This window comes from Ambystoma mexicanum, chromosome 14, assembly GCF_040938575.1.
Source record: "Ambystoma mexicanum isolate Mex_15411 chromosome 14, UKY_AmexF1_1, whole genome shotgun sequence".
NCBI classification, from domain to species: domain Eukaryota; kingdom Metazoa; phylum Chordata; class Amphibia; order Caudata; family Ambystomatidae; genus Ambystoma; species Ambystoma mexicanum.
Window position 1 is genome coordinate 372764875 of NC_090940.1, and position 27306 is coordinate 372792180.

At 47.7% G+C, this 27306-nt stretch overlaps 1 protein-coding gene across 9 annotated transcripts in view; it reads left to right on the forward strand.

Annotated features, from left to right (window-relative positions):
- Nucleotides 1–27306, forward strand: part of C14H14orf28 (chromosome 14 C14orf28 homolog) — a 337224-nt gene that overhangs the window by 230289 nt on the left and 79629 nt on the right. For all 9 annotated transcript variants that reach the window (XM_069637481.1, XM_069637483.1, XM_069637479.1 and 6 more), the window contains one exon: nucleotides 9051–9185. In XM_069637481.1, coding sequence (XP_069493582.1) covers nucleotides 9051–9185 — 135 coding nt within the window. The remainder of the gene's footprint in view (nucleotides 1–9050; nucleotides 9186–27306) is intronic.

Here is a 27306-nt window from a genome sequence, read left to right on the forward strand (position 1 = left end):
GAGTTCCCTGAAGTCAGTGGTTTCACACTGATCTCTCTCCGGCGTCACATGAGCCTCTCCTGGTTCTGGATTCTGTAAGTGTGTGTAGAAAACAATTCTTGCTACTTTTAACAAGTCTTGGCAGTCTCTCAAAGTTCCAGTTTCCAAAAGTTCCTTAAAGTCCCTGGAAAAAACATGTCCCAATTTCTTTAGGTGCAGGTATATTTTCCTTATCCCTTTCCAACCTGTGATGACCTCTCACCACTTGCTTCACTTCTTGGGCATCTCTGTGCACCCCTGGTATTTGTTCTTCACTGTTATTGTGCCTCTCTAGCACACTTGGGCTCCTCTGTCCAAATGTCTCTTAGCTCTCTGGGGTATTGGTAACCCCTCTTGTTGTGTTTCTCTGGGCTATCTGGTGGATTACAGTCCTCAGGTTTCTTGGGCTCCCATAACCCCTCTCATTCCTGCTCTTTCCAGGTGTCTCTGACCCTCGTAGGGGCTTAGGGCAACCTTCCTTCCTCCCCTATAGATCTCTTCTCTCTCTACCTCCCTCTGCCAACTCGGATACCCTCTGTTCCGTTTGGGGTTGTTCCAGTGAGGCGGCATCTCTTTGACGTTCCCCACGGCTTGCAGGTTTTCCAGACTGATTGCAAGCTGGATTTCTGTTCCTCTCATTCCGGCGTCTCTCTGCTCTTGGGCTCTCTCGTTGAGCAGAGGATTTGCTCCTCCCTCAATCCCTGGTTTCGGCGGCAGTTAGCGGGTACCGGGCCCACTGCATCCTCTGCGTGATCGTGCCTCCAGATACGGCTACACTTGAGCTGCCTTTGCCTCTTCAACTCTGCACTCTCCTGTGTCGGGTCAGCAGCATCTCGCTTCCATGACGGTCTCGTCCTGCGCCACAGCTGTGCAGCACAGCTCCTACCCTCTGAGTCTCGCCTCTGCAGAGCGTTTCTCTCCCTCCATTCATGGGCGGTCAGCCCTTTATTCTCGCTCCCCAACTTCAATGGGGCATATTGTTAAGTTAATAGAGAATCCAGCATTGTCTTGAGCCAAACACCTAGAGATAAAGTTACTGTTTTGAGTTTGACATATGGATGCACTCCAGCTTCACTTATTCCCATGTATGTAGATAATATCTTGGGTATAGTGAGTTCCTCATGGGAATGGGAGTCTTTGTCCCCTTGAGGGCAGTCGCTCCCAGTGAGGTCCCGCTTTCCCAAACCCTATTGAGGGTTTTGCTGGGCGGGCTCAGCTCCCTAGCCTCAAAGTGGGTGGTTACCCATTGGGAAGAAGGGACGAAACCTCCAGATTCGCCGTAGACCAGGTTCTGCATTTCAACTTGTAAAGCAAGCCTTTTACTCACCAGGTGGTTACACCTTGTTGGAGAAATACAATGTGAAGGTGGGCACCACAGAAGTTAGGTCCTTTAATATAGATAAAGTTCATTTAGGAAAATTGTGTAATATTTTAACCTGGAGCTGCCAGTCTATGATTGATCCTGTGGCATCCGGATCACACTAAACGAATTCCAAGAAAAAGTAAGGTAAAAATACCGTACTTAAGACTGGTGCTCTCAGTTGACCTTAAATAAGGTTGCTCAATCATATATAGCTCTTGCGTAAAATAATTCAAATGTCAGACAAAATATATTTCCAAATGGTACAAAGTTTTTCCAAGAGAAATGTTTAATTCACATTTCCTGGTTTTATATCTTTCTTGATTAGTTCAGATATTGCGAGGCAACTCAAAATCGATAGGTCAATTATTAACAATAGTACATATGCCAATGCATTTCGGTCTGAGACCATCTTCAGGGCTGTACTGAAGTGAGTGTAGAATCTGCACCGTGTTAACATCAATTATTCATCAGAATACACATAAATATAATAGATAATTCAAAATAAAGCAAGGCACATACCCCAAATAGATCCAAATGGATGTTGTACATGTAAGAGAAAAATAAATATGAAAAATATGTCAACATACATTGTATCGCTAACCATTCATAGTTGTTTTTCCTCTTTGTATTTTGTGTCCTGTACCTGCTAATTGTGAGTTGTCCTCTCCTGTGAATGCGTTCGTAGAACGTCTCCAGTGTTCCTGTTAATTGCCAGAGGGGAATATATATTACTATTATTCTAGCTATATCCAATTGAGAAGCTATTTCAACCTGAAAAGTTAAATGGGCTCTTACCTGCACTCGTATGATTCGCGCGCGGGACCGATCGCGCTCCCTGTGAGAGCGAAAGTGAACTGCGCGCGGCCAAAAAATGCTTTTAAGGGTAGTCATGGGAACCTAGGCGGGGCGTCGAGCAGCAGCAAAGTTGCTGTCGCACGTACGCCTCGGGACCCACCGCCCTACGGGAGCGCAGGGGGGCGGGACTGTTGCCATGACCCCAAGGTGTGTGTATGCTCTGTGTTACTGATGATGGAATTAACTCGAGTGAAAGAGAGGTGTGGATAAAGCCTAGGCAATTAGTGGAAACTATACACGTGACTTCGTTCTATATCTGTGTATATGTTCTATGAATGTCAACCAATGTAGGTGTCAAAATAAGGATAGATACTGGTTGTGTGGAGTGGATCATGCGATCCATACCCATTCATACACTCCTAAATATTTTAAACTGTTGCATGATGTGCAATTAATACATGTTAGTGCAAAAACACCAGAAAACAACACCAAGTTCAATCACACGTTTTCAATGTGTCCCCAGTTGTATCTGGATCTAAGTCCATTGCGCTTCTTCATCCACGAAGAATTCAAAGACTTATTCTTGAACCAACCGTGAATCTGGCTTTTTTAGAGAAAACACATATAATTGATCTCTTCATTGATTCCCTTCGGTGTAAGGGAACTTAGTCTGTCTATCCAAAACGTTTCTCGTTGATCAATTCTTTTTTGTAGATCCTCGTATCTTTCTCTTCTTTGGACTCTTTCCAGGACTACAAATTTAATCTGTGCCAGATTGTGTTGTTTACTCTGCCAGTGTCTTGCTACTGCAGAGCTTGCAGTCTTGTTCCTGATACAAGATCTGTGTTCGTTCCACCTGATCTTTGCTGTGCGCTGTGTTTGTCCGACGTAGTATAAACCACAAGGGCATTTAATTCCATATATGATTCCTGCCGTGTCACATGTGGCATAGCATTTCAATTTGATTTTTTCTCCAGTATATGGATGATTTATGGTTTGTCCTTTCATGATATATCCACAGTTGCTGCAGTTGAGGCATGGAAATGTACCTATGCGGTCCGTGCTTCTCTTCTTTTGTGGGGGTCTCGTGTGGACTAATCTGTCTTTCAAATTAGAACTTCTCTGGTAGGCAAATGTGGGGGTTTCTTTAAATAGGTGTTCTACCCTTTTATCACATGTAACAGTGTTCCAATTTTTCTTTATGATTGACTTAATCCGATTGCTTTGGCGTGAATATTTCGATACAAACACCAGTGGGGGAGAGATATCCTGTTTGTTGATTTTGGGTTTGAGTAATTCTTCTCTATCTTGTGTAGCCGTGCGTATTTCTGCTGATGTAACTTCCTCTGTTGAATAACCGCGGGCTAGGTCACTGGGAGTCTTTGTCCCCTTGAGGGCAGTCGCTCCCAGTGAGGTCCCGCTTTCCCAAACCCTATTGAGGGTTTTGCTGGGCGGGCTCAGCTCCCTAGCCTCAAAGTGGGTGGTTACCCATTGGGAAGAAGGGACGAAACCTCCAGATTCGCCGTAGACCAGGTTCTGCATTTCAACTTGTAAAGCAAGCCTTTTACTCACCAGGTGGTTACACCTTGTTGGAACCATCTTTTCAGGAACTGCTACCTTGACTACCTACTTGTGGACCCTGGATTGGTGGGTTATTGCCGATACCTGCCCTGAGGGGTCCCCATGGTCGTCTGGTTCTGCAGCACCCCCTCGATCACATGTGGCCATTGACTTAAATTAGTCCAAATCCTGCTGTGCTTCCTTCATTTCTTGGGCCTTTGCGCCTCAAAACCCAGCACTGGATCTATTATCTATTCTTTAGGGTCTTCTATGACCTACTCTGGTGGTAGGTTGCTCCCTTATCTGCACCTCTGGGGAAGATCTAGCTTTTTACCACAATTGCAGGTCTGCCTAAATACTTTGTCCTTTTGTTTTTTTTTGATCGGACACATATTTTATCCTACACATAACATTCTATGGTACTAACCTGAAAAGTGACCTATTTTCCTGGGTTTCCCTAGGGTCCCTGGAGTTTTCCACCAAAACTGAGATTTAAGCGACTACCCCTGATTTCTTAATCTTTCTTGAATCTCCTGCCTCTTTAATTCACTTGTATCATGTCTTGCTGCATATGTTTCCTTCCTTGGAATGTAATATGTCCTTCTTTGGACATTGTGTACCCCGGTTTTCCTCTGAGATATAGAACTGTTCAGTGTCCATATGTATATTGTGTTTGTGCTAAATTGTAGGGGGAAACCTGTGACTGATTTATGTTGGGCAGCATGGGTCTTAATGCTAGTAACGTTATAATGTTTAGGGTTCACATCTCTCCCTAGATCTTTTTATGTATAGTGTCTCCCACCATTTGAGGTCTATTTTGGTGTCAAGAATGGGTTAGGGTATTTTAGTGTTTTATAACTACATTATGCTCCACTGTGTGTTATGTTTAATCTGAGTAATCATTTTACTCTCAGATGTGGGACATTGTAATAAGTGTGTTCATTTCATTATACCAGTGTGACCAGCTGTCTTCTCTCCTAACCCTCACTGCTATGCTACAGCTTCTGCTGAGAGTTTGGCCTTTCCAAATGGGTGACCTACTGTTCTACCTTTTTTAGATAAAATGGGTCAGTGCCCTCCTCAGAAGGTTTTGCCAATATCTCCTGAACCGTAACCTTCTGCAAAGGGCTTCTTTGGGGGAACGTATGGGGATGGCATAGCTTGCTGGCTTGTAACGGGCGGAGGACTATGTTTTCTACTCCATTCTAAAAAAGAACACTCCAGTGTGTAAGCTTCCAGAGCCTACGTTGCAAGTTTCAAGATGCAAGTTTTCTAAAAGACCTCACTGCCTCTTCAGGCACACTATTCTGGGTTGTCCAGGATCAACCTGGATCAATTGAAGGCTTGATAGAATCAAGGCTAGTGATGGGCTGGGGTTCTTCTGCTTATCTACTCCATTCCCTACATCCCAGTGTGTTTGCACCCGGCCCCAAAGTTCACCCCAGTTCTGTCATCTAGCCTTTGCCATGGGACTTAATCATTGGATTTTTGCTGAGATCTATACAAGTCACAAGACTTGTTTTCAGAAGTCGGTTCTTATCCTCCTAAGTATCACCCACTAAAACATCCACAAACTAGCGCTGCTGTGCTGTCCTTATTGACTACTCTTGTGCACAGACAGAAGCGCTAAAGGGTCCCGACCTGCTCTGGCCTAGTAAGAGGCCTACATTTTGCAATTTAATTTCTATGCAGACCAGCTAATCAAGCACATGGTGTGTGTGTGCCCTGTATTAGGTGGGTAGAGAAAGTCAAAGAAAATTGAGAGTCCAAGCTACGTCAGTAAAGTGACCATGTGCTGTGACTAAATGAGGAGAGCCATTCACTGCCAGCAGGATCAGTGTTCATGCACCTGTGGTAAACCTGCTCGGTAGAGACTACGGAGTACGTCGGGGTAGGGTGGAGGTCAGTGCGGGGGATTGAAGACTAATGCCGATAGACTATATAATTATTTGTTAATAACGTCGTGCTTGCTACAATAAGTCCAGATAAAGATCTAGAGTATTTGGTGCAAAAATCATAATTGAAAGCTGAGATTGTTAGAGATTGACCTACCTGAGAGCCGGGCATGTGAAGGATCTGCGCCACATATAGGCTGGTTGCTCTTAACTAGGTCAGGCAGCATATAGCGGGAATTGTTTTTGCTTTCACCTAGTAGAGGCATTCCACAATGTAGGACAGTATATTTTTTGTTTCCTTGAAAATGCAATGGCCAACGGCATTGAAAGTAACTATGAAGAAAAAAAGCAGCATAAGGAAAAGGAAGTAGGGGTGAGTGCCAGGAGAAAATGATTACTTGTTGGGGGTGAAGGAGACCAGGGTGTAGGAAGCATGAGGGGAGTAGTCTCCTTCTCTCTTTACAGTAAAGTGTGCAATAAGAGGCAGACCTGTTGCTAGGCAAGGAGGGCGAAATGGCATAGGAAGGATAAGTGTATCTGCGGGCTAAATGGCAAAGGAGGGTGACTGAAAGATAGTTTAGCCACTGACAGTTGTAAATCACATGCTCTCAACTGGTACCTTAGCTACTACATTTTGAAGACTATTAGAAACCCCCATCCAATGGTTATCTATTATAACCTGCCTGTCAATAGGCTGGGTCTTTCCTTTGTTTGGGCACCAATCCTATGTCTAGTGCACCGACCAACCTTCCCAGTTAAATTGTTGTATCCTTGACAAGTGCTGAGAAACTAGTTAAAAGTGAAATCATAGACATTTCAATCATACAGCCTCCTGTGCTACCCCCTCATCACTAAAAACGTGTTGCACTTGTAACAAGTTTACTTCCTCACTTTCTGCACAATTCCTACACAATTCTATGCAGAACATACTTTTCTCAGAATAGGATGAAATGTCCGAAAAGAAATTACTGACCCCACCAAGAAACCTAAAACACACACCACGAAAAGTTCTAACTACCAACAGTTCTAACATTTTGTGGTGTGTGTTTAGGTGTTTTGGTGGGGTCGGTGTGAAATATTTTTTGTTTAAAAGGCTGTGGGGGCTGAGGGGTTGTCCCCCTGCAACTATATCGACAGAACAAAAATAAAAGAAAATAAAAAACAGGAGCTGCGGGGGTGTCGCCCGCAACATACCACTCACTATACTACACAGTATAGTGAGCGGGGATTGCTGGGGACACCCCTCCATGTTCTCATTGGGAAATGTGCGAACATTTTGTATTCGTGCATTTCCCATGCGAACATATCCGTCGAGGCAAAATCAGCTGCGGAAAAATCACGTAGATCCCTTTTCTCAACCAACATAAGATTTCCATCTCCAAAAGCCCCAGACCTACTGGATTTGCCAATGATTGCCACCGGTATTGTCCACCACTTTATTAAGTGAAGTGAGCAGGATCATGGCTCTAGTGCACAGGCAGCAGAGAGGCCTTGGTCCACAGCCCTGTCACTCTTCCTGTTCCCAGGGATGGTTAGGGAGTAAAACCTGCCTCTGCTGTGAATGCCTTCTGTCTACACTTCTTCCTGACTGAGGACTTTAAAATATGCCGTATTGCCAATGGAGGTCCAGTGAATCAGTCTTGCAGCAGTCCACAGATGATTCCATTAAGAAAGTGTTTCCCCTCATAAAGGCAAAATGTCACCGGTGATGTAAATTATCCAATCCAAGCTGTTGCAACAAGTGCCGTTTCCCTTCTGACATACCCAGAATGCTTTTGTGTGCAGAAAATGGAGTGGACAGGAAGCTTCAGAGAGCCTTAGCAGAAACTAAGATGTTTGAACACCTCTCTCTTCCGATCTCTCGCCTCTGGCCACTCTACTCTAGCCCCCTTCTGTGATTACAGAAGGATTACAGTGACCAGCACCCTAATGTGAGTGGGGCTTTGTCAGTGTTGCCTTTTGAAGCTCTGATTCTCGAGTGGATTACAGCAGCCTGGTGTGCTGGGACATGGATGGGGCTTGTCTTCATGGAGGTCTGATGAGCTATCCCAAAACAATACCAGCCAACACTGTTTCAGGCTAGGGAGTTCCACAACATACATACTGGCTATCAAATGCCTCCTTACCTTATTCCACTGAAATCTGTCTGAGGAAAATGCTGAGGCCCCCATTCAGTTAGGAGCCAGAAATTGGGAGGCTATGGGTTTCAGAGCTTAGGACTAAGAACTTGGAAAAACGGAGGCCGCTATAGACAAAATACTTGGGGGTGGGGGGGGAGTAGATGGGGGCGATGATAAAGGGGCATGGCAACCCAGGGGAGAGTCACACAAGCGTGTGTAATGCCACAAGAGGAAAATCAAGTAAAATGAGGCATACTACGGAAAGGGCTATCTTTATGTAGTCTGCCTAGTTATACCTAGGATGTGGAAGAAGCTTATGGTGAGATTCCTTACACCCTCAGTTTTCACTAGTATACACCAATTCGGGAGGAAAAGAACCCAATGACCTTGATCCTGGAACTGCTATAGCCCCTCCTTTATTGTTTTGCAGTCTTCAAGAGCCATGTTTGGTTAATTCCTTCCTCTCGCACCTTAAACAGTGTGGAATTCAGGTGAAAGTTTATGATCGGGCTATATCATGGCCAACTTATCTTCAGACTTCAATACCAGTTTAGGGCCATGGAGGTAATGTTGGAGATTTTGGGTCTCTCCCAACTAGAATCAACTGACTACTTTGGGGCTAGGAACTGCTAAGGGGTGGTACCGAAGGCTATAGTACATGAAGTCGTTTTAAGAAGGTCACCCAAGGCTGCGGCACATGTACATAACCTTCCATTCTCAACCTGATCTGCTGATGCCCGATTTTGGCCTCTGACCCCATCACCAAAATGTACTCGGGGTGATAAATTTCTGCCCTAGTTATGAGTAGTCAAAAAAGAATACCCTTTCTCTGCACTTGTACTATCCAATGTGCCTGTCTGTCGATAAGATCTGTTGTGCTAAATTTGTATAGAATAGTTCAGGCTGCATATGCAGAAAGGTTGGATTCACTATACCATCCGCATATTTTTATTATTTTGTTTCTTCTTTATGCAATACATTTGAGAAGCACGTTCCGTTCATGTCATAAGCAATTTGATGCATCTCTCAGCTTGCGATTTATCAACACCAAGATAAATAAATAAATATGGTTCTATTTTCTTCGGCTGGTAATTTTAAAGACTGTAAACTAAGAATACCAAATCAAAGTGCCATATTTTATATTTTTCGTTTCCGAGCACTTTTTTCTTGAGTCAATTTTTGCATACAAATCATACAAAGCTCCAGTATGTTCTAATTTAAATATACTACAGTAAATCTGCTATTACAGTTTGAAAATTAATGTTTGTAATTATTTTCACCGGTGTTTTGTCTCTGTAGGTGTGGTGGATTAAGGGAATTCTCTCAGCGATTTTTTTGCAGTGGGGCTCCTCCTTTTGTCATTTTAAATATGCAGCAGTGGAAGTCTGAAGAACTTGCCTACGTACCCTATTACTTGGGTTTATCAGATCACAAGTAAGTTCCGATGTTTCTGTACTGTGAAATTATCGCTGTACACCCTCCTCAATTAAAAGGATATTGCTCCTAACGATATACACGCAATACCTTTTTTTTTTCTCTCAAATGTTTTCCTGGTAAATGACCTTGCACTAGTGTTTCGCATCAGTTTACAAAACATATGCATTCCCCCAAAACATATTCGTCCTTTCTATAAGTACACTCTATACACTGCTCATAACCGAAACCAGTATTAAAAAAGCCACCAGCTTTGGCTTTGCTCACAGAGAGTTGTTCTGGCCATGCAGACCTCTTCCAGCTCCCTTGCAGAGAGGATGGAGACGTGGCTTGCATAGCTGAAGCGCTGCCACAGAAGAAAATGCAGTGCCCCTCCCAGCCCTCCACAAACACCACCTGCCCCCTTCTTTCACCACCCTGTTTCCCTGGTTCTTCCAGGGTGCAATGTCTGTTGTATGTCACATCCCATATGTGTAACCATGTCCTTGTCTACCATCATTTGGTACTGAAGTGCCTTCCTGGAACCAAAAGGAATACTGATGCCAAAGCAAAACAAAGCCTAGTTGAGTAGTGCTAAGGCACCACCTTTGAATCCAAACCAATGGTGGCTCTACGTGCACCACTTCCAAGCTCAAAGCTGGGACTAAGGACACCTGAAGACTTGTTCCTCCTCTGCAGTGCTTTTCCCGTTCTGAAAATCCAGTAACTATATGTTTGCCACACTGGGTGGTCCTAAAGCGTTGCCTATAACTACAAAGAAAGACAAAGACAAATGGGCAAGAAGTGTAACACTGGTAACGAGCTGTCACTAAAGCTTCGAAGCTGCTCTAGTATTCTCTTGTATTGTGCAGTGCCTTTTGAAAACCTTCTTTAAGGCGGTGGGGTGCTTGTTATCCGTGCTCTAGATATGATTTAGTAGTGGGAGCATTTTAGTTGGGAGTAAAATGATATTTTAGGGAGTCCAATTTCCAATGGGAGTATTTTATAAGCTGGTAAAAATGTTTAAACTGTAAAACAGAAATGTTTTCATTATTTCTTTGTGCCTAGTTATTCACATAAAAAGATATAGGTTTACTTCTTCCCATCAGGCAATAATAATAATAGTTTCTTCCTGTGGTACTACGTGCACTACTGGTCCAAACATGTCCATGGAGCTTTGTGTGTGAAATCTATTTTTGTTGGGAGTATTTGCCTATTTTTAGGGAGTACAAGTGGCCGATACACCCCTTATCTGTAGGGCTTGTAATCTATTTTCTATTTTTCCAAACTTCTCCCTCCTTATCCCTTAGTCGCAATTCCTACTCGTTTTTATAAGCATGCACCTTGTCTGAGTAGGGAGTAATGGAATTGCTATAATGGGTGCATTGGCAGTTATATGGACAGTTGTACAAATGATGGTTGCCCAGAGCCTTAAGCCACCAGACCACGTACCATTCATGCTGCAATCCCTCCACTGGCTCCGAGACAGTATGGCCTTCAAACATCTGTCCATCATTCACTGAGCATACTGTTGGACTGGCCCAAAAGCCTGTCCAGACTGGCGAATCACTGCACCCCATCTAGAAACCTCAAATGATCTGCCTCTAGCAGATTATGCCGTGGGGGGGGAATATGACCGGACAGAAGAACCCTTTGTACTCGCGGCCCAAAACTATGAAAAGACCATTGCAGCAAAAACTGCAGATTCTCACATGTAGCTACTGTGATAAGGTCAGTAACCTGCACTTATCAAAAAGGATAGGAACCTCTCTTGCTCAACCAGGGGTGGGAGGCCTATATGGGTGGAAGCCAGAGCCAGCCTTAACCCAAAGGGGGGGGAAGGTGGCAGTTGAGGGGGCCCCAATCCCTATCCTTTCCCCAAGTGCCAATCTTTAATTGCTCAGTGCCCGCATGTCACCCCATGTCTCTCGTAAAAAAACATGCTCGCCAAGCTTTTTGTCATTTTCCAAGACCCACAGACAACACTGCAGGCGAACTAAGAGTCTGCCTAAAACAACCCATCGTCGTCCCTTACCCCATTGTCATTCCAGCGGCAGACTGGCAAAGCAAAAGAGACCTTGCCAGACGTGGCCTAGAGCCTATATAGCCGCCTGGCATGTCTTGCACCGCTCCCCAGAATTGGCATTATCAGCGACGGTCACGTTGTAACCTCTCTATACCACCTTTGACTGAAACTGGGGTTACAACCACAATCAAGGACTACACTTACCTTTGGGGAAAGCCAAGGCGGGGCCCCCTAACAGGAACCTGGACACTGTACAACAAGGGCCGCCATTACTGCCTCAGATGTCTCGTGTGGAGAAAAGGAGCAGGGCTTAACCATTTATTTGAAAGTTTCTCTGTAGGTGCCACCTCCTAGGAGGGGAAGACTGGGCCCGATTGGCCAGACAACCAACCAAAGGATGCAGAGTGGGATTAAAAAAAAGACCCCAGGAAACAAAGTTTGGTTTTGCAAGGGTGAAGTCTGGGGAGAAAACACACGCAGAAAAATAGTCGACATTTCGGTACGATTCCGCCTTGATCTTCCCAGAGTGGATTCCTGCCTGTATCATTCCTCTGCCGTCCTACTCCTCCTTTGAATGCCTGGTCTGCAGTCGCTCTCCCGCTCTCTCTCTCCTGGCTGCTCGCTCTCTCTCTCTCCTGGCCGCTCGCGCGCTCTCTCTCTCTCTCCTGGCTGCTCGCTCTCTCTCCTGGCCACTCTCTCACTGTGGTTACTATCTATCGGACACCTGGTCAGGTAACCTCCTTCCTCTCTGAGTGGGCGGACCTCTCCTCCTCCCTCGTGGCCTCGACCACTCAACTCCTCCTTCTCTCAGAACTCAACCTCCACCTGGATGCTTCTTGTCCCTCCTCTGAACTCTTTTGCGACCTCTACGACTCTTTTTCTCTCTATTCTCCCTTCTGGCCCGACTCACACTGCAGGGCACAGCCTGGATGTTCTGATCTCCTCAGATATCCCCCTCTCCAACCCTCTCTCCTGGAGTGAACACTTTCTCCTTTCATCTCTCTTCTCATCAGGCCGATTCAACCCCTACACTACCACCCACCTTCTTGGTCATCCGACCCATGAAGCGTATGTCAGTTGAGGCCTTCGCAGCCACTTTCTCTCCCCCGCTGCACCTCTGGCTGACTCTAACCTCCATTCTTCTATCTCTGACACTCTTGATGTACTTGCCCTTGTCATGAGGATCCGCTTGAAGCCCAAAGCCAAGTGCAACTCTTGGTACGATTCAGACCTCGTCACCCTTAAACTAGGATGGCTGAGAAGAAATGGATGGCATCCTGTGCATCCTCTGACAAACTGGCCTACCGCCTGCTCCAAAGGCAATACAGCCTTCGTCCACACTAAGATGTGAGCCCATATCCAAGCCCACATCTCTGAAGCTTTTAACAGCTCGGCCAAACTCTTTAAAGTCTGCAAGGAGCTGGCCCATCCTGCTGCAGTCTCTACATTTCCTGTCCCCTCCCAGGCCCCCTGAAGGGCCTTGGCTTCACATTTCATCTCTAAAACCCAGGACCTCCTGTACACCCTCTCGTCCTCTCCTCCTTCTCCCTCTACTTTCATCTCTACCTCTGGCCTCCCAGCAGCCACCTCCCTCTTTTCACTCCTGACAAGGTTTCTAGGTATGTCTGATCTATGAACGTCTCATCAAAACAGGTTCTTCCCTGTTAATCCAAAACCATCAAGGACCACATTGAGAACCTTGTTCCAGCCTTGGCTGACTTTTGCAACCACTCTTTCACCACTGGAACCTTCCATTCGCCCTCACCTGAAGCACTCTTTTGCACCCTCTTCTTAAGAAACCCTCAGCGGACCCCTCCTGTCTGACTAACTAGAGCCTGATCTCCATTACTCCTTTCCTGGGCAAACTCTTTGAAAAGCTGGCGATCCTCCAGCTTAATCTTCATACTGAATCTGTTGGTTGTCACCATGATATCAGCCTGGCTTCAGATCAGCCAGAAGCACGGAAACTGCTCTTCTGAATATCCGTGAAGACCTGCTCTCTAAACTTGATGCCAAACACCCCCTGTTCTCATCTTACTTGATCTCTCTTCTGCTTTTGACACGGTCAACCATGCTATCCTGGGGGCGTGGCCAGCGTGTGCACGATGAGGACGTGATTCCTCTGTGCTCCTAGGGCCGCTAGCTACATCCTGTTTATATCCTCCAATTTGAACTGACCTTTTCGCTAAACGAAGCGTGCAGGCAGTGGAACCCTGACGTGGCGGTTCGCAGGAGTTTGGATTGGAATCAGGGTGCAGATCGGGATATCCAAGTTGCCGAAGAGCAGTGGTAGCGGATGACAAGGTCTGCCTAAGATGACCGACGCGCCCGAGAGGCTGAGAGGAGTGGAGGGTGAAAGCCGAGACAGAGCCACGACAGACACCCTGTTACCCCATCTCGCAGATCAACGCTGCTGTGAAGCCCGGGGTGGAAGCACTGTTGCATGCCGATCGATGCCCTGTATGCAGAGACCGAGTGATTCCATGTAATTAAATGACGGTGTGTACCTTACGATACGCGGCAAGGCCGCAAGACTTGAAGCAAGGATAACTGGAGAACCGAACTGTGGCGCTGGTGACCGCCAGCTGTATAACTCTGTAAGACCTACCTGTGCTTCCCTCCTGGAGACGCTCTAGCGAAGGCTGGGAACAGGAGACTCCCACAGTGTGTCCTGCCAAAGGGGCTACGCAAACATAGCTTCAACGCTTGCCGCAGCGTGGTCCTCTGGGCTGTCAAGAAAGCCGGGCCCCGCTGTGTGCGCACCGTGACATCTGAGACCACACTCCGGGGTGAGAGGCGCGACGGGGTGTGTGAACCGGCAGGCAGAGACCGGCTGAATACCCTGGAACCAATGCACGGATCCTGCTCTCATGCCCCTGCCAACACCCGCAGGCTGCACACGGAGATTCAGGGTGGTGAAAGGTCTCAATTATGCTGCATGCGTCCCTGGGGAGACGTGCAAAATAATCACGCCTGACCGGAACGCTTTGCAGAGACAAAACGCTTTAGCTCACCTGCAGAAAGGAAACGCTTGACGCCGACGTGGAGGTTCCTGAAGAAATATTGCGGCTGGATGCAGCTCGGCCCAAGAACTTCCAACATACTGGGGCACAGGGTCTCTACAATGCAACACACCAGACTGCCACTTTGGAAGAATACCCATGGCCAGCACACTAGTTAAATAACGTGTGCTGCTTCCCCTGGAAGGTTAGCTGGACACACTGAATAGCCAAACCCGCATCTCCCTTTACATGGGCAAAGTCACTGAGTATTGTGAACACTTTTGTACCAATGAGACAAAAGGCAAGAGGTATATACTGCTGAGGTATATGTAGTATTACACACCTCAGACCATAGCCAACTGCAACGGAACGTGCCCTCATAGTGCTGTAATCCAGGCGAAAGGAAGTTTAACTTGCTGCAATTATTGTCTTACTGACAGGCTACAGGGGGAAAAGCTGAGAGGACATATGTGATAACTCGGCAAACTTCTGGGAAGAAGTCACGAATAGGCCAGTGCACAATAACCATAGGAGAAAATGGAAGGCGAGAAGTGGTGATAGGGATTACAGTGGCACCTCCCCCGCGAGGTAGGAACCACGCCGGGTGGCTCTGATGTCCTCATAGTAAGGCAACCAACTGTTTGCGTGCAGTAACGACTCATAATAAACGCTGGCCAGTGTACCTGGAAGAGCGGAACGAGTGCCTCTGGGGATCTGCTTGACTGGTCCCCACAAAGATCCTGGAACAACTGTGACAACTGGAAGGTGCCTTACAAAATCGTTACACCTGGAGCGAACACCCCACTGATCTAAACGACTGCACAAATAACGGCTGAGAAGGAAGGGAGTAACCGCAGATCAACATTGGCTAGACCACCATGGGAAAAGACAGGGCAACGAATGTGACAACGCAGAGCAAAATGGAGCAGTACACAACCTCTGCCCAAGCTCCCCCACAGGAGCAGGCTAAATCTGGCGATGCACTGGGAACAGAGGACGATATATCCCTTAAAGATGTTATGAATGCCATCGCCAACTCAAGAACCTCCATGGAAACAAAGATGGATGGCATAAGTACAGAGGTGTCGCTACTGCGTCATGACCTGCAAAAGCTTACGGCCCGCACGGGGGAATCGGACGACCGCATCTCCGAAACAGAGGCTGGCCTGAGGACTGTAAACCACCAAATGGCCAGAGTGCTGGCATGCCTCAAAGCACTGGAAGACCGGGTGGAAGAGGGAGAAGGCAGAGCAAGACTGAATGACATCTGGATCCTCGGATTGCTGGAAAAGTCGGAAGGCCCGAGCATGGAGTTGTTCCTCAAGCAATGGCTTGCGGATCTATTCGCTCCCAAGACCCTGTCCAAATTCTTTTCAGTCTAGTGAGCTCTGTGTATACCATCCGGCAGACAAATTCCCCAAGCTCCCCCGTGATCAGTAATAGCAAAGCTCCTGAACTACAGGGATCAGGATGCCGTACTTCAGATGGCCAGAACTAAAGGCTCCATACCTTTTATAATGGCTCCAAAATCACCTTCTTCCCGGACTTTACTAGGGAGGTGCAGAAAGCGAGACAGTCCTTTGATCCACTCAAGAAACGTCTTCAGACTCTTAACATAAAATACAGACTTTTATTCCCGGCACATCTGAAAATAAACTATAACGGAAAGACTATGCATATTACGAATCCCAGAGAAGCATGGAGCTGGGCAGAAAGGCATCTGGAGGGTGACTGGAGGCTGAATCGGAGACAAGACAACGGCAGAACTCGACCTCGACCAGAGAGAGCACCACCTGAGCGCCCAAAACAGGAGCTGGAAGCACTGCCAAATGGAGACATTTTGGGGGTCATTACGAGGTTGAAGGTAAGGGAGTAACGGCGCCGGTAAAGGTGCCGGTGCTGTTAACCCCTTACCGCCACATTACGAGGTCCTTTAGCGGGTCCCGCTAAGGACGGCTGGTTTTACCAGGCACCCTTAGTGGGAGCCGCTAAAGGACCAGCATGCTAACAACGCGCCCGTTATTAACAGGCCCGTTGTTAGCATAGTCCCCATTCCCATTGAGCCCTATGGGGGCTCGAATGGGGATGGGTTCCCTGAATGGGGAAATACCGGGTCCTCCAAGGTTGGAATGGCCCGGTAATTCCCCATTCAGGGACCCCGGACCCAGTATGCAGTAGGGGGTTAGCCATGGCGCTGATAGCGCCATGGATACCTCCAAACTCGTAATGATCCCCAATGACTCATGCGAAAGAGGCGACACTAATTTAACCTGATGCGCACTAAGAAGTGGCAGCCATGGCAATGCTACGTAAGTACTCTGCCAGCGCTGCTATAGAACCTGCTTTCATAATCGATGGCGGCCCGGACCGCAAGGCCCCCCATTGCTGTTACTTTGCGAATAGGATAGGTAACACTCTTGTCTAATTGTTGTCCACCACTGTTTGTACGTTGGGTTGTTCGGAATGTAGAGTATTAACCTGTTAATCTCACAATTTAGTTTTCTCGGACGACAGAAGCTTCAGTTTGGGATGGAGTATGGGGAGGGCGGAGTTGGGGTTGTTTTTGTTAATCTAAACGCGGGTCAATTGTTTGCACCAGACGCAAGTCGAATATGGGTACTTAGGATTCCAAGAATAGAAAGCACCTCCCGCGGCGGGCGCGACGGGCTGACCAGACGCTTAGTCATATGATGACTCAGGTTAGGCCCAACACTAAACAATTGCCGCTCATAATGTGGAACGTAAACAGTCTAGGTAACAGTATTAAAAGGAGACATGTGACAAAGTTATTAAACAGATACAGCCCAGACATAGTGCTCCTTACAGAAACTCATCTGGCGGGCACGTCATGCCACTTTTTCAAGAGAACGGAGTACTGTACAGCGGTGCATGCAGGATTCTACATGGGTTTGAGGGGTACTGATCTTACTGCACAAGAGAACTCCCTTTGAGATCTCCAAGGTAACCCAAGACACAGGGGGGAGATGTGTATATATACATGGCACACTGTGGAACCAGACCTTTGCTGTTGTAGCGGTTTATTCACCCCCAACACTCATGTCGGCCTTGATGGAGGATATCACACCCATACTAGCTAATAATGTAGCAGATAACTGGATAATAGGGGACGGGGGGACTTCTACGAGGTCATGAATGTTGAAATGGACCACGCACACATGGGGAAGGAACCCTACAGTACCCACCAACTTAGCCGCTTTCACATCGGCACTGGGGCTGAAAAATGTGTGGCGCGACCTACACCCTACTGAGCATGAATATCCGTTTCATTCTGGGGCACACGCATCACTCTCCAGGTTGGACTATTTCTTCCTGCCTGCAACAGACCTTCATAAGGCAACGGAGGCAACTCTGCTTCCTCAGGGCATCTCGGACCACTCCCCACTACTAATGATTCTCGAAACTGAAAGACCCCGCCCCCCACCAGCCTGTAGGCTAAACAATTATTATCTGGGCTTCCTGGACCTGGTGGAGAAAATACAAGCGGCCACATCCTTATATTTTGAGTTGAATGAAGGTTCGATGGATCACACTGTAGTGCTCTGGGAGGCCTATAAGGCATATCTTAGGGGCGAGATCCTTGGGTGGCCGGCGGCACACAAGAAAGCACATAGGAAAGATGTGGAAGACGCTGAACTGGAAGTACAGCAATGCTGAAACACTGTACAGAAACACTACTTTACCTGAGCACAGCACAGCCCTGATTCTGGCACAAAAGAGACTACAAAATGTAACCTTAAACTGCGCAAAACAAGCATATAGAGCAATGTGTGCAAGGCTATATGAGACTGGTGACAAAGCGGGCAAACTGCTGGCATGGTTGGAGAGGAGGAATGCGGGGCATCAGCAGGTCAGACACATAAACAACCGATCAGGAAATTGCAGAGTGTTTTGCGGCCTATTATGAGGAATTGTACTGCGCCCCTACATGCCCCATTGATGCTACAATCCTAGACGAGAATATTAAACGATACGCAGAAAGTGCACCTGGAGGAAGAGATTACTGAGGAGGAACTGTTAGCTGCTCTATCACAACTCCAAACTGGGAAAACCCTAGGGCCAAATGGTTTCCCAATAGAGACATGGAAGAAAATAGGGGGTAGTGAGGTGGCGCCACGTATGCTCCGTATGTATCTGCATTCGAAAGAGCTGAGAATTCTCCCTCCGGACCTGAGGAAGGCCAGCATAATAATGATCCCCAAAGAGGGTAAACCCCCATATAAGTGTAGTTCCTACAGGCCGATCTCTTATCAATGACGAGGCCACAATCCTCGCGAAAATACTTGCCAACAGACTGCAAGGTGTGATAACGTCCCTGATCCACCCAGATCAATGTGGCTTTATGCCCAAAAGATCCACACGTATGAATATTTGCAGGCTTCACTTGGCCATTGAGAGGGCACCAGCACATAAGGAGTCTCTTGCACTGCTGGCAATCGATTTCGAAATGGCATTTGACTCCGTCTATTGGGAGGTTCTATGGGCATTAATGAGTAAAATGGGCTTCGGAGAGCAATTTTTAAGCTGGGTGAAACTCCTCTACAACTCCCTGGCAGCAGAGGTTAGGGTGAATGGATGCTCATTGCGCAGCATTAATTTGGGCAAAGGGACAAGACAGGCCTGCCCCCTTTCCGCAATGTTGTTTGCACTGGTGATTGAACCCATAGCGGTGTTGCTGAGGGACACACTGTCCTGGATGAGTTTTCACTGGGCTCACGACTGGGAGGATAGAATTTCTGTGTGCCAATGACTTATTGATTTATTTAAGTAGTCCAGCGGATTGGTGACCCATTGTCACACAAATACTGGAAAGATATGGGTTGTTTAGTGGGCTGCAGGTAAATTGGGGCAAATCAATACTATTTCCGATAAAAGGGATAAGTAATATTAGTCCGGATATCTGCCCGTACCGGGTGGAAACAGAGCAGTTCTGTTACCTTGGCATACAAATCACGGCTAACCTTGGGGGACTATGTGCCAAAAAACCTATATCCAATTGTGAATAGATTTGCGAATGAGGTGAGCCATTGGATGGCTGTACCTCTTCTTCTGGGGAGAGCCGCGCTGTTAAAGATGCTGGCCCTCCCTCACTTTTTATACATCCTACAGAACGCACCGTTACACATCTCCATGACGGAATTCCAAAAAGTAGACGGGATACTCGGACTGCTATGGTGAGGGCGGTGTCCGCGGATATCTCTGCGCACCCTACAACGCTCCATATGGGAGGGTGGCATTGAACTCCCGCACTTACAGACATACTACTGGGCCACCCAAATGGCAGTCCTAAATGACATTCTCCACGGCAACACTGAACTCCCGCACATCAAAGCAGAAATGCACACAAGACCAGGAATCTCCCCACAAGAAAGGCTCTACCAGACCATTAGACATCCACCTCCTAGCACAATGGTAACTCACACGGCACAGATCTGGGCGGAAGCACCCTTGAGGGTCAGTCGCTTCTCTAAGCAACGACTTGGGGGCAGTTCTTTCTTCGGCTGGCTCCTCCCTTCTGGAACAGCCTCCCTTGCTCTCTGAAACTTGAGCAGGACCATCTCCGGTTCCCGAAGCACCTCAAGACCTTCCTCTTTGCTTCTGCCTTCTCTCTTCCTCTCCCCTGCTGATCTCCCGTCTGATACTGCACTGGTCGCCTGGTTACCCTCTGAACTCTGGCCCAGGTTCCTGCTCACCCAGTTGCACACCTGCACTGCCTCTTGACATCCCTTGCACTTGTGGTCTGTATCTGTAACCCTACAGTTCCCTTCCTGTACTTGACACTTTCTGTCTGCACTTTTAGCCCTCGCACTTTCCACCTGTAGGCCGCACTACTTGTTGTTTTGAAACCATTTACTGCACTTGCCCATCCCATCCCCCAACCCCCAACACTTTTCCCTGCCCCTCTACCCTGTACTTGCGAGATCTCAATGTCACTGGGCCTAGTAAGATTTTTGTTTTGTCCTCCCTATGTTTCCCCTCCCTTGCCTTGTCGTGCCTTGAAACACTTGTGTATAGGCGCATTATAAATGCCTTATCATATCATCATTTCTGAGGCTTGTGGAATCTGCTTAGATCACATGCTGTGCATAGGCCGACATCTAGTGGAAGCTGCGGAGTATTACAGTTTGTTTTTCGAAAATCGAAAAAGGGCGTCGACACAGGGCGTGCCAGTAATACTATCCCTAGTGTGACGTCCACTGTACCCATGATCCCTCACGCGTCTAGGATCCCCAGATTGTTTTTTTCCGCCATTCTGGTCGGAAGCACTTCATCGGAGTTCCCTGGCTTTGCCATATTTGCACTTAAAACTAAATCTAATTTGCCCCGTTTTGTCACCCTTACGTCGATCAGCATCTCGACGCCGAACCGGGGAGGAGATCAACGTCGAAACCCGACGGATTGGGCCTTGAGGCTTCCGCCTCGGCTCGGGCCTGGGCCGCTGGCCTCGGCCCTACAAGTAGGGAGAGTGGGGGGTGGTACACTTCCACACTCGGTTATAGACACCTTCTTACCTACACACACTTGCCCGCTGCCCACAGGCGCGTATGGAGGGTACGCCCTTTCAGTTTTGCCCCAAGTGTAATAAGAAATACCCTTGGGTAGATAAGCACGCTACGTGCAACCTTTGCCTGCCCAGAGACCACCCCGAGGCGGGTTGCAGGGCCTGTAGCAGGTTTAAGACCAAAACTCTTAAGGACCGCTCCACCAAGCGTTGGGCCCACCACGCCAAGCTAGCAGCTATGGAGGCGGAGGGTACCTTCAGCGACGGCAGCGACGCCGGACTTTCGGACGCCGAGGGCAACAAGGCGTCGAAAGACAGCCTAACGCACGTCCCCGGCCTCGGAAGGTCGTCCGTCCCGGCGACTATGGGGAAGTCCCCCGGCGACAAGAGCGTTACACATACACACGCTAAACACAAAAAAGCCACCCGAGATTCGACGTCGTCGAAACCTCGGAAAGAGGCACAGAAGGAGCGGTCCGAAAGGACGTCCTCTGGGCGGTCCCGGTCGAGGTCGCCGCACGACGTCAGGCAAGCCTCCACACTTGCACATAGTGCCTCGCCCATTAACATCACGGAAGATCACTCGTCCGGAGACGAACACGACTTCCATCCCCAGCCTGCACCCCAGGGAAAGGGCACATCACTTGGGAGTAAGGAGGGCCCAGTTTCGAAGCCTAGTTCGAAACACAGGGATTCCACCTCCGATCCTCGACGCCAGGCGTCGAAAAATAAGGGAAATGGTAAACACACTTCCACCCACGGGGAAGGGGGTAAGCAACAAAGGAAACAAACCTTACAATCCTCCACAACAATAGAACTGACTTCCCCGTCCAAGTCTTCTCAGGGACAGTCCATAGAGAGTTCCAGCAAGGTCACCCCAAGCTCAAAACTCTGGTCATGCGAGGACATTGACAGAGTAATGTCAAGGATGTCCTCCTTAGCAAATTTCTTCGAAAGACACCCTGACCAACTACTAGCTTTAAACCCTCAGGAATCTTCTCCCTCAGGTTCAAGGGACCCTATCCCTTCAAATAAAAGGCCCCGGGTCGAGACACCTTTAGAGGCTTCAGACCCCTTTGAGGTCCAACCCTATTCTTGCCTTTTCCCTACAGGCCAAGGAGACTCTTCCCTTATAGAGGGCCAGGATTTTGAGACACCAGAAGATCTCGCAGTGTCAGATTATTACGGGGAGGACGAAGACGAGGATGAGCCAGAAAATAGCCCAGATATTTTCAGAATGGACTCACCAGTCGAAAGGGAAGCCCCAGTGTCTGATTCCCCAATAGATAATCAGCCCCTACTGAATGAACTGCTCTCTCGGGCAGCTAACCACTTCCACATAGACACACAAGGTGTCCAAGAAGAGAGGGACTTCGCGGAAGAACTAATAGGGGAAAGGAAGACAGTAGCCCAGACCATTCCCATCCTGAAATCTATTCAACGCAGAATAGCACCATCCCTTGTCAACCCAAACCTGACAAGACCTGTAAACCCTAGAGTAGAGAAGCTGTTTAAAGCAGCCCAGTCGGACCCTCTATATATTAGAGGCCAACTTAAGCCAGACTCTCTAGTCGTAACTAACACCCGCAAGAGAGCTGGAACCCCATTATCTTCCTCGGAGGCTCCCCCCGACAAGGAAAGTAAGAAACTCTATGGTTTTGGTAGAAAAGTAGCTTCCACGGCAGCCTACCAAACCAGAATCGCGAATTCCACCACACTGTTGGCCAGCTACAACTGCCATCAGTGGGAAGAAGTGGCAGCACTAATAGATTCCGCTCCCGAACCCCTTAAGAGCCAGCTATCTCGCATTTGTGCAGAGGGAAGAAACGTCTCAGGCTGCATTTTAAAAGCAACTTTAGACGCCGCAGACAATGCGGGGAGAATTATTGCAGAGGGGACTGTCATCAAAAGACATGCTTGGTTGAGGCAGTCGGGATTCAGAGCAGAAACACAAGCTGCACTCTTAGACAAACCAGTGGAAAGTGATCTCCTGTTTGGAAAGGCAGTCGAGGACGCACTAAAAAACGCTAAGGAGGAATTCGACACCCTCAAATCCCTTGGCCAGTTAACTACAAAACCACCTAACCAAAGAGGGAACGGCAATTTTCGTCGCCCCCGCGGCCAAAATTCCAATAGAGGAAATAACTATTCCCACACCCAGGGTACACAGTGGAACACCAACTCACAACAGTCTACCCAAGGGTATGGTAGGGCTAGTAGAAGAGGACGTGGTAGAGGCAGAGGCAGCCCCAGTAAAGGAGGCGGCACGCCTCCACCAAAGCAGTGACGCTCATTTCAGGGTCCCTTCCCATGCAACCCCAGTAGGGGGACGAATATCCAGCTTCACCCAGGCATGGGAAGGGATAACATCCGACAGATGGGTGCTGTCGACGGTATCCAAGGGGTACTGTATAGAACTACTGCAACGTCCCCGAAACCACCCTCCAAGACAAAAAGTCCACTCTTTAGAACATCAAAATATCCTCCTCGAGGAAATCTACAATCTGCTCCTAAAGGACGCGATAGAACTCGTCCCAGGACACCAGGTAAACAGGGGTATCTATTCAACTTACTTCCTTGTGCCAAAGAAAGATTTAACAATGCGCCCAGTATTGGACTTACGGCCTGCCAACAAGTATGTCAAGCCCCAAAAATTCCGTATGACCACGCTACAAGAGGTAATCCCACTCCTAAAAAAGGGGGATTACATGGCAACCTTGGATATGAAAGATGCCTATTTTCATATTTCCATGCTCCCGGCGCACAGAAAATACTTGCGCTTCAAGGTGGACAGTCGCCACTACCAATTCAAGGTACTGCCCTTCGGGATAGCTTCAGCACCAAGGGTATTCACCAAGGTACTGGCGGTGGCAGCTGCACACCTACGCAGGGAGGCAATCCCAGTGTACCCTTATCTGGACGACTGGCTCATAACGGGGGAAACCCCAGGAATCTGCAGATCAAACATTCAGAGGACTATCGACCTCCTCCACGAATTAGGCTTCTCTATCAACGAGAAAAAGTCAAGTCTGGTGCCAAGCACCTCAAAACAGTTTCTAGGAGCTATCCTAGATACTCAGAAAGAATTGACCTTCCCTTCGGAAGAAAGAATTCGGAATATACTTCTGCAAATTCCGCATTATCAGTCAGGTCAACAGATAACAGTACGCAAAGCTATGCGGTTACTGGGCATGATGGCGTCATGCATTTACCTGGTCCCCCACGCGCGTCTGCGCATGCGTCCCATGCAGGAATGGTTGGCGAAACAGTGGTCTCGGGCAAGTGGTCAGTGGGACGATCTAGTGGTCGTTTCGCCAACACTCGTACAGAGCCTACACTGGTGGACAAGAGAGAATCTCGCAAAGGGGAAACCCTTTTACGAACCCGAAGTACAGGCAGTGGTGACTACAGATGCATGCCTGACTGGGTGGGGAGCTCACCTTCTCCACCACACAGCTCAGGGTCTCTGGTCTCACTCAGTAGCCAAGAACCACATAAATCTGCTAGAGCTTCTGGCAGTATTCCGAGCGCTGCAGGCGTTCGAGCCCCATCTACTGAACTTGTCGGTGCAGATCAGGACGGACAGCACGACAGCCATGTTCTATCTGAACAAGCAAGGAGGGACTCGTTCGCCAAATCTGTCCAAGCTTGCCCAGAAAATATGGATATGGGCACTCAGACGGAACATCTTCCTGTCATCGCAACATGTTCCAGGGGAGCTCAATTCCCTAGCGGATGCTCTAAGCAGAGACTCCCTCCCAAAAGAACACGAATGGGTCCTTCACAGAGACGTAGTAGAAGATCTCTTCTCTCAGTGGGGTTTCCCCACTATAGACCTATTCGCCACAAGCGAAAACAAACAATGCCCAGTATTTGCATCCAGGTTCCCCCAAACGGACTCCCAGGGGAATGCCCTGTGGATAAACTGGTCAGGGATGTTTGCGTACGCTTTTCCACCAACTCCTCTCATCAGGAAGGTGGTGTACAAGATGAACAAGGAATCAATGACGCTCATCCTAGTTGCTCCCATGTGGGCGAGACAACCATGGTTTCCACACCTATGCAGGATGGCGGTGTGCGAGCCCATCAGACTCCCAGCCTGGTACAACCTTCTGTCCCAGCAACAAGGTCAAACAGTGCATCAGGAACCCAACTCTATGAACCTAGCAGCATGGCTCCTGAAGTCATAGAGTTTGGACATCTCAAATTACCACAGAGGTGTATGGACATTCTAAAAGAGTCCAGGAAACCAAATACAAGACACTGTTACTTTGACAAGTGGAAAAGATTCGTTATCTGGTGCCAGAATAAACAAATCAACCCGGTTGATTGCACTCCTTCCAACGTTGTAACATACATGCTCCACCTGCTGGATGCAGGGTTGGTTTTTAACTCTCTGAAAGTACACCTGGCAGCCCTCTCGGCTTACACCACATCCCATAACAGGGTCTCGTGGTGGAAAGTACCAGTGGTTAAAGCCTTCATGGAAGGAGTAAAGAGACTTCACCCTCCTATTTCGAACCCACCGCCAGGATGGGACCTCAACGTGGTGCTAGCTAAGCTCATGGGCCCCCCCTTCGAACCCATGCATAAAAGTAGTCTCAAACACCTGACTTATAAAACGGCCTTCTTAGTAGCCATTACCTCCATAAGAAGGGTCAGTGAAATTCAGGCTCTGTCAGTGCAAGATCCTTTCTTTACTATCCACAAGGACAAACTGGTTTTACGCACACACCCTAGGTTCTCACCAAAATTCATATCCAAGTTCCATGTAAACCAGTCCATCGAGCTTCCGGCTTTCTTCCAAAACCCACAAAGCTCGGCTGAGGTGAAACTACACACCCTAGATGTGCGTAGGGCGGTCTTATACTATGTAAATAAAACCAGACCGCTAAGGAAAACAGATAAACTGTTTGTCTCCGTAGCTACAGGCAGAGAGGGGGATCGCGTCTCTAAGGGCGCTATCTCTAAGTGGATTATCAACTGTATACAGCTGTGTTACTCTCTTTCTGAAAAGACTCTGCCTTTTACGCCAAGGGCCCACTCTACTAGAGGCATTGGGGCCACTCTGGCTTTCATTGCAAATGTTCCCCTCGACACCATTTGCAAAGCAGCTACTTGGAGCTCTATTCACACTTTTACTCAGCATTACTGCATTGACACTCATTCCAAGACAGATACACAAGTGGGACAAGCGGTTCTAAGACACCTGTTTGCTCATGACCCTTCTCACATCCCACCTCCTTCTTCTGGTACTGCTCGCTAATCTATGCACAGCATGTGATCTAAGCAGATTCCACAAGCCTCAGAATGGATACATTACTCACCGTAATCGTATTTCTGATGCTTGTATCTGCTTAGATTCACATGCGACCCACCCTTCCTCCCCTCCGAGAGAAGGCGCATGGTTGCTTGTAGTCTTACCTTTCTGTCTATCTGCTTGGACTTCTGTACTCACGCTACTCCTCATGCTACCTCATGTCAGGAAAAACACAATCTGGGGATCCTAGACGCGTGAGGGATCATGGGTACAGTGGACGTCACACTAGGGATAGTATTACTGGCACGCCCTGTGTCGACGCCCTTTTTCGATTTTCGAAAAACAAACTGTAATACTCCGCAGCTTCCACTAGATGTCGGCCTATGCACAGCATGTGAATCTAAGCAGATACAAGCATCAGAAATACGATTACGGTGAGTAATGTATCCCATACCATACCATATAAGAGTAAAAATTAATCCATTTCATTGCCTGATTGCAGATTGTGCAAATATCACTGTGGACCTAGTAAACCTAACTAGTAAACCTAACTGTTCTAATAACCACGTATTAAAACGCAGTGCAGCGAACCCTTATACAGGTAGTAGAGGACTAAAATCTTTCAACAAGGCCAGAATATTATGCAGCTCTGGGGAACAGAAACAACACAAACATTGTTGGGATTTATCTGAAAAAAATACAACTAATAAAGCCCTGTGTTGGGGGCAATCGAACAAAAGCAAAGACCACCCAAATTGACTTGCTGTTTGAGAGGGATTGTAATGCAAGTGGTAGATGAACCAAAATGATAGACTTTGATTGCAAATGTTCATGCTTGCAATGTTGAAACACTCTTACAGCCGCGTTTCGCTTGCAAAGAATCTGTGTGCGTGCTGAAAGAGCGAAAGCGCGCAATCAACTAGAAAAATACACATCAAGCTAAACTTACTTTGCTTAACTAAAATGAATGAGTAGGTAAGTACTAATATTTACCCGTTTTATAGAACACTAGTGTAGTCAGTTGTTTTATGTGAAAAGTCCCAATCGATGTTCAACCGCAAATGATATAATACGTGCTGTCATGACAACCGTTGGAGTTCATGGCTGAAAAACAGAAACCGAGAAATCCTGGGTGGGTGTTCTGATAAACTGTATGCCTTTGCATTCCGAAATGAATAGAGGGAAAGGGATCAGCAAGTCGATTTACCTGTTTGGAATATTTATAATCTGTGAGCAGATCAGTCACTGGTGCTCAGACCTGCTAGACTGCTTGTACAGAGACTAAAGACGCAACGTTGCTGTAGCCATGGTAATGTAGAGAGGCCAGCATGTCC